Consider the following 16,749-nt stretch of genomic DNA (forward strand, 5'->3'; position numbering starts at 1 on the left):
ACCTCACCACCCAACTGGCCGACGCACGCCTCCATCACTGGCATCTATGTCGACCCCCACCACGCATGCTGGAGGAGGAAGACGAAGACGACGACGGGTATGGCTCTGCAAACCCTTTTGTGGAGTGCTGAATGCAAGGCCGTCGACCCCCTGCGCAAGCTCATGCTAATCGGTGGGAGAGCGGGTTCAAACTTGAGATTCCAGAATTCCACGGGGGCCTTGAACTTGAAGAATTTCTGGATTGGGTGGCGGCAGTTGAAGAGACTCTCGACTTCAAGGTGGTACCGGAAGATCGGCGAGTTTCTTTGGTCGCAACCAAATTTCGGGAAAGGGCTGCGGCATGGTGGCAACAATTGAAGCAAGCTAGAGCACGCAAGGGCAAGAGAAAGCTCGACAATTGGGAGCAATTGTTGGGAAAGATGCGACCCGCCTTTCTGCCCCACAATTACCTACGAACCACGTATCAACGGCTGCAAAATTGGAGTCAAAGTTCGAAATCCGCACATGAATACACGGAGGAGTTCTACAAATTATTGACATGAGTTGATTTTTCCGAGTCGGAGGAACAATTAGTGTCTCGGTATATTGGGGGTTTGCAGCCACAAATTCAAGATACATTGAACCTCTTTGACCCCGCCAAGATGTCGGAGGCTCACCAACGGGCGTTATTAATTGAGAAGGTGTCGGCACGTGGTTCATTCAACTTCTTTGGACGTGGCGACGGTGGAAGCTACAACCGGTCCAAGGTTCCGTTCATAACTCGAGAGGTCCCTTCCCAATTGACTAGCCCAAGTAAAAACCCCACACCCATGGGATAGACAAGCCGACAAGGGGTAGCAACCGGGCCCAAGTGTTTTCGTTGTGGAGAGATGGGCCACCGAATGGCGGATTGCCGCAAGGGAGAGAAGTATGGAAAGACCCTACTCGTCGATTCGGGAGAAACCTTCGATGAGCAAGGCGATGGAGGGGAGCAAGAAGCAAATTTTGACGACTTCGAGGGGGTCAAAGAAGAATTTTCTACTAGGGATGACACTCCTTTATTGATGGTGCAAAGGATATGTTATACACCACGAAAGGTGGAGGGAGACGACGGACAATGCTGTAATCTTTTCCATACAATTTGCACGGTTGGAGGCAAGGGGTGCAAACTTGTTATTGGTGGGGGCAGCTGTGACGACCCGCTTAATAAAAACATTAATAATTTTTTTTTTTTTTTTCTAAACCAATAACCCACAACAAGCGGATTGTCAAAGTGGCATGGCGATACCTTAGTATGCCACGAACCCGTGCATTAACCTGATTGACAATATCATAAGTCTCACAGGGCTATATGCATCGTTCATGATTCATCAGAGTTCATATCCTTGCAGCGGAATATAAATATCATAAGACATAACATAACACATTAGAGCTGACAAATACATCTAAGTGAGTAAAGCTTGCGTACAAAAGAATGGCTTTACAGAAGTGTCACATACGACACGTGCCATATACAAAATAACAATGCCTAAGCATATACATGAATGCTCTACAAAAGAGGGCTATCAACTAGTCCTACAAAATAAACACCCAATGTGTCCAGGCCTCAAGCATCGTGGTAACCCAGATACATAGCCACTGGATCATCATCTAGGGTCCATGTACCTGCATCAACAACATCGCCTGCACCATGGGAATCACTACCACCCATGATGCAGGAGGATTTCATGAGCCCCCCGTCTCCATAAAATAGAGACGCTCAGTAGTATAGAACTCACTAGGCTTTCAAAAATAATCATCATTTGAAAACATACTAGATCAGTTGTGAAAGTATACGTAAGCCCGATCTTCTGCTCTCGGAACATGCGCATACTAACCCATCTAACTTTATACATACTTGCACATTATATAGCTTAACAATAAAACATATGGAAAGTCACCATGTATCATCTATCCATAACGATATACATACGCACGGTTTCATCTCCCGTTTCATATGCATACCGATACGTCTAGCATAAAAATCATCATATGCAACAATGCAAGCATCATATATCATCATCAAAACATCATATGCCATGCAAACTCATGTTCATCATTGTCATTCCTGTTTCTCTGTGTACCATTTGTCCCTGCCCTTACTTTGCTTGCCTCTACTTGTGCCATCTACAGAGTAAAACCAATCCTTGTTTTGCTTGCCCCTATTTGTGCCATCTACAAAACAAGGACAGTTCTTACTTTGCTTGCCGCTACTTGTGCCATCTACAAAGTAAGACCAGTTACCTTTCCTTTAACATCATGTGTCTCTGTCCTTATTCTGATTGCCCCTACTTGTGCCATCTACAGAGTAAGGCCCATCCTTGTTTTGCTTGCCCCTACTTGTGCGATCTACAAAACAAGGACCATTCTTACTTTGCTTGCCGCTACTTGGGCCATCTACAAAGTAAGACCACTTACCTCTCTTTTAACATCGTTTGTCCCTAACCTTACTTTGCTTGCCGCTACTTGGGCCATCTACAAAGTAAGATCGGTTACCTTTTCTTTAACATTATTTGTCCCTAGCCTTACTTTGCTTGCCACTACTTGGACCATCTACAAAGTAAGACTAGTTACCTTTCTTTTAACATAATTTTCATGCAATCATATGCTATGCATGCTTATGTCAATAAATCCTTGAACTCATATTCTATCATAACTCATATCATAAAATCATAAAATCATGTCGTAAACCATACGAACCATCAAAATACTCATGACAACATAATCATCACATTATCTTGCAAATCCATAAAAGCTCATAGAAACATTGCATCAAACATTCATCCAACACATCTCATAGAACATCACCAATAATCATAGTATCTCAAACATCATACATTAATCGTTCAACCAAAACATCTTTTATACTTTAAAAATAGAACCCTTTTCGCCCAGTAAGTAAAATACTTACCTTTTTTCGCTTGAGTACCCTTCGGTGGATTATTTTCTCAACCGCAATGCACCTAAGCATTTACATAATAAACACATAATTAAGCTCTATTCTTAACTTAACAATTCGGACTCTATAAAGATACTTGAGCACTACAAGTATCACGCTCCATAGGTCATCCCAAATCTATTCAACTAAAGCCACTTAAATCCTTTACTTACATTTAATACATATATATATAAGCTAATGCATTAATTATCCAATAACTTAGTTACATTAAACTATGATTCTACATCATAATATATTAGATCACTAAATCTTGAGGCATACACATAGACTCTAGGTTAAGCATTACACTTAACCCATAATTGTTATTCTCTTCTAAGCCATTTAATCTAGCAATTTACCCCAAACTTTATAATTCTCATAACACTTACTATAATCATGATTCTAATATGACATTAGAACCTAAACCCATATGCATCAATAACCCAAAACTAGAATAATGCATAGCAATCCACTACACACAAAAACCCCAAGCTAATTTTAGGAATTAGGCTTCTAATTAAAATTTCCCAATTTTTGGACCTAATTAGAAATTTCCCAAATAAACATGCTTTCAAGCTTGATATACAATGGGTAGAACAAAACCTTAAAGGGAAACTAAAAATTCAACCATATAACAAAATCCCCAAAATTTCTTTCAAGAACCCTAGTTTTTGGACCTAAAGAAATCCCTAATAATTCATGTCATTTTCGTTTCTTATAATCAATGGGTAAGATGAAATCACAAAGAAAAGCTTTAGCATTTACCATTTAAGCTTCCATGGCCAAAATCCCCCTTCAAATTCGTCACTTCCCTTTTCTTTTCTTTTTCTTCTTTCTTCTTCTCCTTCTTCTTTCTCTTTCTTTCTCCCAGCCAGCAGTACCCCTCTCTCTCTCTCTCTCAATCTGCAGCTCTTTCTCTCCCAATCTAGGCGTGTGTGTGGGTTTGTGGAAGGAGAAAGAGTGAGGGAAAATGGGAGAAAGGGGGGCTGCTGTGTGTGTGCGTGAATGGGGGTGAGGGAGAAAGAAAGAAAGGAGGAAAGAAAGAAAGGATGGGGGGAAAAGTGGGCTGCTGCAGGGGGCCCACCAAAAGACTTGTATTATTATTATTTTTTTGCATTTTTCTTTTAAAACTAAGGAGATAAGGTATCTCCAATGGCCAATGAAAATTTGACATGTGGTATAGGATAAGATTCTATTTCTATTTTAATGCCCCAATTATTTAGAATTGCAAGATTTATCCCTACCATTTATTTCAACTACAATTTACCCATACATATAATTATTTATCACACTAGGAATTATTATCCTAATACCGTTAATCCCATTTTATTATATCTATTATTCTAAATCATCATATGTTTTATCTCATTAATTAATTTAGATTACTATGAAGTTATTAATAACAAACTTAATAATTATCTAGGGCGTTACAGCAGCTGTGAGAACGTCGTGGCTAAAGAAGCGGTTCGGAAGTTGGGCCTTGCAACGGAGAAGCACCCTACACCATATCGCTTGGAGTGGCTCAAGAAAGGGGACGAGGTAATTGTGTCTAAACGTTGCCTTATGAGTTTTTCAATTGGGAAGAGATATAAGGATAAGGTGTGGTGTGACATGGTGGAGATGGATGTGTGCCATATACTACTCGGGAGACCATGGCAATTTGATAGAAATGCGCATCATGACGGGAGGAAGAACATATACAGTTTCTTGGTTGATAATGTGAAGCTCACTCTCCTACCAGATCCGGGCGAAGGGCTCAAACCTTCAACCGGGACGGGTCAAACATTGTTAGCCAGACATGAGTTCGTTAGGGAGATGCTAGAAGCGGATTGTGGGTACTTACTAATGGGTAAAGAAGGCAAGAAGATAGAAGAGGTGCCGGAAGAAGCCAAGGGGTTAGTCGAAGAGTTTGCAGATGTATTTCCGATTGAATTACCTGATGAACTACCTCATCTTCGTGACATACAACACCAAATTGATTTGGTGGCGGGGTCGAGTCTACCCAACCGACCACACTACCGCATGAACCCCAACGAGCATGAAGAGTTGAGGCAACAAGTGGATGGGTTATTAGCTAAAGGACACATTCGAGAGAGCTTGAGTCCTTGTGCGATGCCGGCTTTACTCACTCCTAAGAAGGATGGGTCATGGAGGATGTGCGTAGATAGTAGGGCCATCAACAAGATTACTGTGAGATATCGGTTCCCTATTCCTCGGTTGGATGATTTGTTAGATCAATTGAGTGGGGCAACGATATTCACCAAGCTGGACTTAAGGAGCGGGTACCATCAAATTCGGGTGCAACCAAGTGATGAGTGGAAAACAGCGTTTAAAACGCCAGAGGGACTCTTTGAATGGTTGGTCATGCCGTTCGGACTATCTAATGCTCCTAGCACATTCATGAGAGTGATGAACCAATCTTTTCGGCCTTTTATAGGGAAGTTTGTCGTAGTATACTTTGATGACATACTCATTTACAGCCCCGATAGAGAGACACACCTTTTACATGTGAGGGAAGTACTACAAGTGCTCCGGAAAGAGAAGTTCTACGCATCACCGGCCAAGTGCTCATTCATGACAGATTCGGTGCTTTTTCTTGGCTATATGGTGTCTAAAGATGGATTGGTGGTGGATGAAGCAAAAGTGGCGGCCATTAGGGATTGGCCCATCCCTACAACATTACACGAGATAAGGAGTTTCCATGGGTTGGTGTCCTTTTATAAGCGTTTCATTCATAATTTTAGCACCATGATGGCACCTATCTATCATGGAGTGCATGAAGGCGGAGAAATTCTCTTGGAGTAAGGTGGTTGCCAAAGCATTTGAGTTAATTAAACTCAAGTTGACTACGGCTCTGCTACTTGTCCTTCCGGATTTTAAATTGCCATTTGAGTTGCATTATGATGCTTCCAAGGTTGGCATTGGAGCGGTTCTGAATCAAGGTGGAAGACCGGTGGCATTCTTTAGTGAAAAGTTGAGTGGTTCAAGGCTCAACTATAACACCTATGATGTGAAGTTTTACACATTAGTGCAATCATTGAGGCATTGGAGTTCCTACCTCGCCTACGATGACTTTATCTTGTACTCAGATCATGAGGCATTGAACCACCTCAATAGTCAAGATAAACTCTCTCCTCCTGGCATGCAAAGTGGGCTGCATATGTGCAACAATTCTCCTTCACCATCAAACACAAATTGGGAGCTTTGAACAAAGTGGCCGACGCACTTAGTCGGAAGTCGACACTCTTGACCACCATGGCAAATGAGGTAATTGGTTTTGACCTTTTAAAAGATTCTTTATCAACTGACCCTCTTTTTGGCCCAATTGTTGATGATGTGTTGTTGGGAAATCGGAGTGATTTTGGGCTGCAAAATGGGTTCCTCTTCAAGGGCACTCAGCTATGCATCCCCGAGGGTAGTCTCCGATTGCAGATCATTCAAGAGCACCATAATGAAGGGCACATGGGTCGGGCCAAAACTTTCTAGTTGGTGGCGGAGAAGTTTTATTGGCCAAGTATAAGAAAGGAGGTGGAGAAGTTGGTGCGCTGCTGTAGGGTGTGCCAAGTATCCAAAGGAGTGGCTACAAGTGCCGATTTATATATGCCACTACCTATTCCGGAGGGCCTATGGACTAACGCAAGCATGGACTCTGTGTTGGGTTTACCTCGGACCCAAAAAGGTAATGATTCCATCTTTGTTGTGGTTGATCGATTATCTAAGATGGTTCATTTTATTGCGTGTAAAAAGACTGCCGATGCTGTGAACATGGCACAATTATATTTTCGAGAAGTATACCGCCTCCACGGTCTTCAATTGTCCATAGTTTCTGACCGTGACACTTGATTCCTTAGCACTTTTGGCGGTGCTTGTGGCAGTTATCTTGCACGAGACTTGATTTTACTAGCGCTTTCCATCCACAAACGGACTGGCAAACAGAGGTTGTTAATCTGTCATTAGAGGCATTGCTTAGAAGCTTAGTGGGTGAACACCTCAAGTCATGGGACCAGCAGTTGTACCAAGCTGAGTTTGCCTACAACCGATTCGTCAACCGTAGCACCGGCCTTAGCCCGTTCACCATTATCTATGGGAGTAATCTACGGGCACCACTGGATTTAGCACCTCTCCCTGATTTAAAGCGCATACACACCAAGGCGGAGGACCTTATTGCCCATATACAAGAGGGCCACAAGTTAACCATCAAGAACCTCGAAGACTCCACAGCCAAGTACAAGGCAGATGCAGACAAGAAGTGGCGTGTTTTGAAATTTGAAGAAGGTGATTTTGTATGGGCGGTGCTCACCAAAGATAGATTTCCTATTGGCGAGTACAATAAATTAGCGGCTCGCAAGATTGGTCTGATGGAGATTGTGAAGAAGATCAACCCCAATGCTTATCAGTTGAAATTGCCCAGCCATATCAAGACATCCGATGTCTTCAATGTCAAGCATCTTGTGCCCTTTATGGAAGATTCGTCAGAGGAGGATGCGAATTCGAGGGCGAATTCTGTTCAACCTAGGGAGGATGATGTAGACTACAATGCCTGGGAGTATATGAGGAAAACCCGAATGGATAAAGGAGTGAAGACGCCAGGGAAGATGGTGACACGATCCCAAACTCGCGCAGCAAAAGTGGTAGTCCCTGGAATTGCAATCGATCGCACCTTGATTGCGATCGAGCGCAGTGCACCTAATTTGGAGAAGGAAGTCCCTGGAACGGCGATCGATACTCCCCTGCTTCTGCGATCGAGTGCATGATCGAGCACACAAGTCCCTGGAACTGCGACCCAACCTACAAACGAGCGCAAGATCGAGCGCACAAGTCCCTGGTAGTGTGATCGATCGCACTATACCTGCGATCGAGCGCACTCGAGGCCTTCTATGTTATTTTTTCCACTGTTATTTGTTTTAAACCGACTTAGTTTACTTATTTTACTAGAATTAGGATTGTGGGAGCCCTAATTCCATTCTTTACTAGTACTAGGGGTCTTGGGGCTATAAATACATGATTATAGCCTCTTGAAAAGATAGTTTATGTTATTTGATCAATTTTCTTTCAATAAGAATTACTTAGAGGAGTTTTCATCATATTTTCCTTGAAACGCTAGATAAACTCTATAGTTTTGAGAAGAATTCTCAGATCCTTGATAGACTCAAGATCTAAGAATTATTTATCGCTATTCTTGTATTGTTTTACTCGCTTCCACTTAGTCAGGCTGCATTAGATAGGAAGGACAATGAACCAGCTACTCCATTCCAAAAGCTAAAAGATATTTCCTAAAGCAATGATGATCTAATTCATGCATCTGTTTTGGCAAAGCACTCAACCTGTTTACCTTGTCAAAGAAGTGGCCAGCATGACAACCTAGGAAGACTAGAAGATACCATTGGTTATCAAATATTGCTAAAGAAATCAAAACAAAGCCATTGATATCATACAACACAGGAGACACCTCAATCAAAAACCTCATAGATACATTCTCTCATTTTTTTTTTTTTTGATATGTAATATTGTGTAAATCAAAAAGCACAAAGGTCTACGTAATCATAATACACACGAAGTATACAAGAGAACACCAAAGTAGAAGAAGAAAAGAGAACAAGAAAGTCAGAAAAGCTAATCACTAAAGGATCTAAACAAGTAGTTGTCCAAGTAAAAAGAGAAAAAAAGAAAAGAAAAAGGACTTGAACTCCTCCACAAAACTTCTCTCGTTTCTTTCCCTCCACAAGCACTACATAAGGCAAAGGGGAACCATTTTCCACACGACAATACTCCGAGAACGACCACCCGTCCACCAACAAGCAAACATTTTCTTAAGAGAGTATTCCCCATTCTTCTTATTTTTTAAGAATCCTGAATAAAATTTCTGCTAACAAATACATTATCCAATGACAAAAGTACCCAAGAATTTAATCTAATACAAATGAATGGAGTGGTAAACAAGAGCATCGTGACAGTGGATTATTTCTGATTCAAAAGACACGGATCATGTTAGACAATAAACAAACAATGCATTTTCTTCATGGTGTGATTAGTTTTGGATTATTACAATTTACCCACATTGTAATTCTAGCACAATTGAATACTTATGTAGGTCCCAAAAGGAAAAGAACATTGAACAGAAACAAATTAAAATGAAATTCACACAAGCTGAGTTTCTTAATATTTGTTCATAAACAGCGGAAGTTATACCAGTTCTAAAACAATCAGTAAACCATTCATTTGAATGTTGAGTATCATAAGAATCCAACAACATTTTCCATCCAAAATTTCATTCGGGGCTCCAATAGCAGAATATTTTTAAAAATGCACTTCCAAATAGTACACTAGACACACTAATTCATACTAAGTTATGCTCATATATTCTAAAACAAATGTAAAGTTAACAAGGAGCAACATATACCTGAAGGGCCAAGTCCAGTTGATTTTGTCTTTGCAGCTCAGCCAAGATGTCCAACAAATCTGCCTTCAAGAGCCTGCTGAGTCTGCCATTGAAAAACTCTTGTAATCTGGGTGCAGATGATCTGGCCAGCTTCAAGGAATGGACTGCTTGAATGGCTTCGGAGGATAGCACGCTTTTCCTCCACAGAGGCTTTCTGGGTCTGCCCCTAAGGCCGCAAGTCACCACTGAAGAGCGTGCGTGGTAGGGTCTGGGGACGTTTTGGAGAAATCCCACTCGAGGGAAGTGGAATTTGAGGGAGCCCATCGCAACCAAGTTTATCGAGGTGAGAGAGAGAGAGAGAGAGATAGAGAGGGCCTGTCCTGATGTTTCAAATACATCAACATGCTCCTCAAGTTTCTCAAATATGACAAATCCGTAGGTTTCATGACTATGTTAATCACTTGACTCAAAAACGTTAAGGAGGGTAAAAAATATTTTTAATATTCAAAAGGTTATGTCAAATAAACAAAGTTAGCAATGTTTGGTAAAAAATTTCAAAAATATTTGTTGATTTTTTTACTCTAAAAATGGCCAAAACGCGTTTTTGAAAAAAACTAGAAAAAGAAAAAAAAAAAAAACTCTACTTCTCAACATAATCCCAAACATGTTTTGAGAAAAAAAAATGTAATAAACGTCGTGAGAATTTTTATTTATTTATTTATTTTTGGGAATAATGCTACAAATCACTCTTTTGTCACTCTTGTATCCCTCTAAGAATGATTTGGCTCTTAAAATTACTATTGAGCTTGTGATTAATCATTATTAGATTTTGATCAAATTGTAATTTTAAAAGTCACCTCATTTTTGGAGTGACACAAGAATAATACAATAGGAACTAGAATTAGGGTCCGTTTGTGTTTGCGATTTGAAAACGTGCGATTTAAAAACGCAGTTAAATGTTTGTCAAAATCGAGGTTTTACCTTTAAAATCAAAATTTAGCGTTTAAAATTGTGTGTTTTTTTTAAAAAAAAACTCCTTACCTGCAATTTGAAAAAGCATATTTTATGCAATTTCAAATTGCAATTTTTTAAAAACGCAATCCCAAACGATTTACTTTTTGTGATTTGGTTTAAAATTGCATGTTAATGAAATCACAGTCCCAAACACACTCTTACACCTCTTGGTGTTCTCATAGTGTTATTTTGATCCTAAATATTATATTTCTAAAAATTAAGTGAGAGAAATAAGAGAAGCTTCTTTTTTGACCTAGGACCAAGAGAACACTAAGAAAACACTAGAAGAGCACTATAACGCCCTAGTGAAATCAATTAACTGGTAATTGATTCCATGATTCGCCTTACAACCTTATTCCTCTCAGAACAAGAATAAGGAATCTCATTGTGATGCACCGAGAGTTTATCATCCCAAGACCAACCTCTGCCCTTAAGCATAGAAAATCATTTTTAACCCTCAAGGGAGTAGCTTAACCTAAAACCAAGCCTTCACTTGAAAATTAGCCCTAGAAACCCAAAACTAACTTTCTAACCGAACCAAATGTCGAGAATATGAAAGCCTGTCTCCAGATAAACCATTTACGGTCTTGAAAACATTTTGCTGTATACCATTAGGTTATGCCTTTCTCTCCAGAGAATAGTCGATCTGGACAGTTGCCGGGGGTGTTAAGCTAAAGACAGTAGACTCGATCGGCTCCTAGGTCAGCACACCATATTTTTTTAGAATCGTGAATAAAACTTATGCTAACAAATACATTATCTAATGAAAAAGATACCCGTGAATCAAATCTAATACAAATGACTAGAGTGGTAAACAAGAGTAGCAAATACACTTGTGTTAAAAAATGCATCATAGTCTCCATAACACTCTAGACCATAAAAGATGATACAAAACAAGAATTATGAGATAAACAAAAAAACTAAAATTTCATATATACAATATACATACGATAGACACATAATTAATGGCTTTATAATTGACATACACAACATTTATTGTAAATGTATAAGTTCTGCAAACCGTATGATACTCAGCCTAGCAACAAACACTTCATAATTGAGTTTCATTCCCTCATGCAAGCAACCATATGCATTTCTTGGATCCTTAGCTGCCTTACTGAAACTGCATGTAAAGGCCTGGCTATTGATTTCTTTGGAGAAAGAAATTCTTGAGTCACGCATTGCATTGTAGGCCGAGACTTTGGTTTGGTGTGTATGCATGCAAATGCTATTGTAGCAATGAGGAAAATATCTTGTGCAACCAGATGATTGGGAGGTGGCAAACGTTGGTCTAATATTTCATGTAACATCATATTTTGAGAAGAAGTTGAAGATAATGAAGTCATAAATTCTGTTGGATGTATTCCCATTAATATTTCAAGTGCCACAACTCCAAAGCTATAGACATCGCACTTTTTGGTAACTTTCATGGTATAGGCCAACTCTGCACATATATATAAAACAAGAAAAACAAAATTATAAGAAAACAAGAAAAATTAAAAACGAAAAAGAGTTTCTTTTAATTTTGTTCTTTTTCCTTTTTTTCTTTTGTATATTTTGAACGCAAAGAAGTTGGTCGAAACTTGTCATTGCATTCTATAGTGAAAGTGGTTGTTTGTGATCATGCATGAATCAATAAATTACAAGGTAACCCTACTGGCAAAAATATTGGGAAATACATTTGTTGTAAGTGGCTAAATATACCTTTTAGAACAATGGGCTGCACTTAATGAATAAATAAATGTATAAAGATATAACTTATAGTAAAAAAAGATATTAGTTCACTTGGGGCAATGTAACCGTAAGTGCCGGCAACTAACGTTTGATTGGACGAATCAGGATAAAGAAGCTTAGTTGTGCCAAAGTCAGAGACAAAAGCCTCTAGTTTATTGTTCAATAGAATATTGTTGCTTGTTATATCTCTATGAACAATTGCTGGAATGCAATCATGATGCAGGTAAGATAAAGCGTGGGCAGTGCCTTTGATGATGTTTACTCTCTTGCTCCAATCCAATTCCATAGCTTCAACATCGCTATTTAGGATACAAAATAGGCTTCCCCTTTCCATGTACTCGTAAACCAAAAACATGCATCGTTTATGCAAACAGAATCCATGAAGTTTTATGATGTTTCGATGACGAATCTCTGTCAACACTTTTACCTCATTTCTAAAACTCATATCAAAAGTCGGGTTCTCAGCCTCCAGCCGATGAAGTTTCTTCAAGGCAATCACTTTTCCACTAGGTAATTTTGCTTTGTAAACACTACCGTAACCACCAGTTCCAATACAATATTTTAGATCAAAATCCTCGGTTGCTTCAATGATGTCTTCATATGCAATATGTCCATCATAATTCCATATTGAGAACAAATTTCCATTCTTTGTTTCTGTTGACTCAAATTGGGTTTCCTTGACCATGCATCGACATAGGAGAAAGCTCCCAAGAACTAAGAATCCAAGGGAAATGGCGATTGTAACAGAAATTTTCACTTTTGTTACAATTGATTTTTTACTAATTAGAGGGCAAGGAGGGAAACCCATGGTCTCACCGCACAAATATTTGTTGCCAATTAATGTGTCGGGTGAATGGTTATGATCAAAACCTGTTGGAATCGGACCTGTCAAAGAATTGTATGACAAGTCGATGCTTTCAATTGAAATGTAACTATTGGGAACATTGCCGGTAAGATTATTGTAGCTGATATCCAAGATCAGTAACTTGTTAATAGTCGCAAGCTCAACAGGTGGTTCTCCACTAATAAAGTTATGACTAAGGTAAAGAAAATTCAATGAATGAAGGTTGCCGATTTGAGTGGGGATATGACCAATTAGATTGTTATGAGAAAGATTCAGATCGGACAAACTCTGCAAGTTCCCTATTTCTGGGGGAATGGAACCCTTAATTTGATTTTGACTATGGAACAAAGATGACAAATTAGTCAAATGACCCAAAGTGGAAGGGATTTGACCATGGATTTGATTGGAAGAAAGTCTCACATATCTCAAATTGGTTAAGTGACCTATAGTTGAAGGGATTTGACCATTGATTTGATTGGAAACAAGATACAACCCTTCCAAATTTGTTAAATTACCTATAGTAGAAGGGATTTGACCATTGAGGCTATTATTCACGAGGGACAAGTAAATCAAATTCTTCAGGTTTCCTATTTCTGGGGGAATAGAACCATTGATTTGATTGGAAGAAAGATCCAAATACATCAAATTGGTTAAGTGACCTATAGTTGAAGGGATTTGACCATTGAGGCTATTATTCATGAGGTACAAGGAAAACAAATTCTTCAGGTTTCTTATTTCTAAGGGAATGGAACCATTTATTTGATTAGAATCAAGAAACAAATATTTCAAATTAGTTAAATGACCTATAGTTGAAGGGATTTGACCATCGATTTGATTGGAAGCAAGATCCAAATATATCAAATTGGTTAAGTGACCTATAGTAGAAGGGATTTGACCATTGAGGCTGTTATTCCAAAGGGACAAGAAAATCAAATTCTTCAAGTTTCCTATTTCCCGGGGAATGGAACCATTGATGTGATTGGAAGAAAGATGCAGGTCTTCCAAATGAGTTAAAATACCCAAAGTGGAAGGGATTGAACCAGTGAGCATGTTACGGCTTAGGTCTAACTCGGACAAATTCCCCAACGTTCCTATCTCTGACGGTATGAAACCTTTGATTCGATTGTCATACAAAACAAAATGGGTGAGACGGATTAGAAGCGAAAGAGAGGTAGGGATTGGTCTAGTGATTTGATTATAAGAAACGTTAAACACCACTAATTGGGTGAGGTTTGTAAACGAAAGAGGCAACTCACCTGTCAGATTATTAAACGACAGATCAAGGTAGGTGAGTTTGGATAAAGTACCTATCTCCACTGGGATACTCCCCTGAAGTCCAGTTCCGTGAAGATCAAGGCGGACTAAATTTGGAAAGGAAGAGAGGTTGAGTTTAGACATTTCTCCCAAATAGAAACCACCTAAATGGATGACAATCTTTGTGACTCTTCCACCAGCATTGCAAGTAATACCAGGCCACTTGCAATGACTTGAGACATTGTTGGTGTTGGCGCTTTTCCACCACCCACTCTTCAGCAGAGCCTTTGCTTCTAGTTGTAGCCCTGATGGTTCAGATGCTCCCACAAATAGAGTTGCAAAATCCAAATAGGTTCCACAGAACAAGATAGAGGTAGACCATGCAATGAGGACCATGGAAATGGGAAGGGAGGGTGCCATGTTTGTTTACAAGTGTATGAATGATATGATGAGGATTTTGTGAAGTTTAATAAGAAAGATAAAGAGGGAATATTAATGGGAGTGAATTATTTAGTGTTGATGTTGAATGTTTTTGACTAGTAATTACAGCTAGATGTCTTAACTCTTTCTCTTTTAATATAAAGGAGGGTCGACATGGTGTGCAGACGTGTGGACCGGAGTGGATGACAATTCTCCCGTGTTCTATACTATTTAATTTGACAATTCTCATCTGCATGAATTAGAGAGAAATTAAGAAAACTAAAGTCTTTACATTTCACTAGCTTTAATGAGGGGGCCTTAGATTTCCACAAAAATCATCTTCCAAATAATTTCCTTTAATTTCAAACGTACTCTTCGCCATGCATTAATTGTGGTTGTCGGTAGATTAATTGGATGACAATCACTCTTGGCGTGCTCCAACCTCTAAGGTAAAATTGAGGCTTCTTAATTAAGGATCTGGCTTCTATGCGGTAGTGAAAACTACCGTTTAGGTTTAGTAAAATAAGGCAGCACGTGAATTTTACGCCGTTTCAAAATGGCCGTCACAGTAAAGTTGCAGGCAAAGAAAAAGAAACCAACATATTGAATTTGAAACAACACATGCTACATCTCGTCCAAAGTCTCCTAGATTGCTCCCAGGTCTTGTGTTTTTCTTTTTTGAATCTGCATATTCAAGGTGAACAGAAACAAAAAAAATGGCATCGAGTACACTCTGTTTCCACTTTCAATACCTCTCAGATCTTACCAAAACAGGACGAATCTGAATCATTAGATAATGAAATGGTGATGCAAAAAGGAAAAGGACGTAATCTCTAGCAAATCAACAAATATCTGTAGGCACAATGAAATATCAACAAAGAAGAAAAAATAATTTGGGTACTTGCCCATTTCTCTTATTCCAAGAAACCCATCAACAACTAATTTTTTTTTTTTTTTGGACATCAACAACTACATAATTCCATAGAAAGAGCAAGATTGAGAACCCCACTTACAGTCTCCAAACCTTCTCAAAAATCAACAAACCTCACCCACAGCCCACTCTGCGTTTGAGAGAGGAGAGAGATTACATCTAATTTGCAATTGACTCTTAAGGACCACCTGTTCTTCTCAGCCTTGAACCTGTCCTCGAACTTGGCCTTGGTCTCCTTGGGGGCAGTCACCTTCTTGTCCCTTGACTGAAGCACGTCCGCGGTGACCAGATCCTTGAGATTGCTAGACCCACTGTTAGTTTCTTTTTCTTTGCCTGCAACTTTACTCTGACGGCAGTTTTGAAACGGCGTAAAATTCAGGTGCTAGCACTTATTTTACTAAAGCTAAACGATATCGTTTTGGCCTACAGCATCTATGCGGTAGTTTTTACTACCGCATAGGAGCCGGATCCATTAATTAATACAAGTGGCTTCATAATGCATGCAACAATTACCCATGTAATTTCAATAGGAATTTAATCTAATTATTTTCATTAATTAATTAATTATATATATATATATATATATATGATTTCTGTTACGTTGGTGTCATAATTAACCACCAGTAATCATAAACAAACTACACTTTCTAGCTTATTTTAGGGAGAAGCTTCTTCATTTTTTTTTTTTTTTTTTTTTTAACATGTACACACAAGAGGAAGATGAGGATTTAAACTAGTAACATCCGCTTCATAAAGCATGGTCTCCAGGCGATTGAACTACCCCTTGGAGACTTCTTCATTTTTAATACAAGATCAAAATTAAGGATAAACCTAAATTATAAAATATTCCTACGTACATTCAATAAAGAATATTTAGTTCTTTAGCAATTTAGCACCAAAAACTGTTACCGTCAACAAAAGAGTGTTGATGTGTTGTGTTCTCTCTCTTTTGAGAATGAGATTGATGAGTTGGAGGAGGGAAACTTTTATGAGTAATTCTAGGTGGCCTATTTATGTCTTACTTGTGTCGTATTAAGAATGATGTGGCTATTAAAATTACTCTTTGATCAGAATTCAATAATCAATCAAAAGTTCAATAGTGATTTTAATAGCCACATCATTCTTAGTACGACACAAGTAGGCTGCTTAGAATTACTCGACTTTTATTGTAAAAGAGAGAGGCTTTTAAATTCCCACTTTTATTTTAATATCGTAAC

At 38.9% G+C, this 16,749-nt stretch overlaps 1 protein-coding gene and 1 pseudogene across 1 annotated transcript; both read right to left on the bottom strand.

Annotated features, from left to right (window-relative positions):
- Positions 1–9,335: 9,335 nt before the first annotated feature.
- LOC148587637 (protein THYLAKOID ASSEMBLY 8-like, chloroplastic) lies at positions 9,336–9,659 on the bottom strand. Its single transcript, XM_088512737.1, has one exon. It carries the CDS (start codon positions 9,657–9,659, stop codon positions 9,336–9,338), a length of 324 nt encoding a protein of 107 aa, XP_088368863.1.
- A 1,741-nt stretch (positions 9,660–11,400) lies between these two features.
- Positions 11,401–14,601, bottom strand: LOC132164100 (uncharacterized; annotated as a pseudogene).
- Between the last annotated feature and the right edge of the window lie 2,148 nt (positions 14,602–16,749).

This window comes from Corylus avellana, chromosome 2, assembly GCF_965113065.1.
Source record: "Corylus avellana chromosome 2, dhCorAvel1.hap1.2, whole genome shotgun sequence".
NCBI lineage: Eukaryota > Viridiplantae > Streptophyta > Magnoliopsida > Fagales > Betulaceae > Corylus > Corylus avellana.

Coding starts and splice junctions, on each gene's coding strand:
- LOC148587637 (XM_088512737.1), bottom strand. CDS start 9,659: ATGGGCTCCCTCAAATTCCACTTCCCTCGAGTGGGATTTCTCCAAAAC.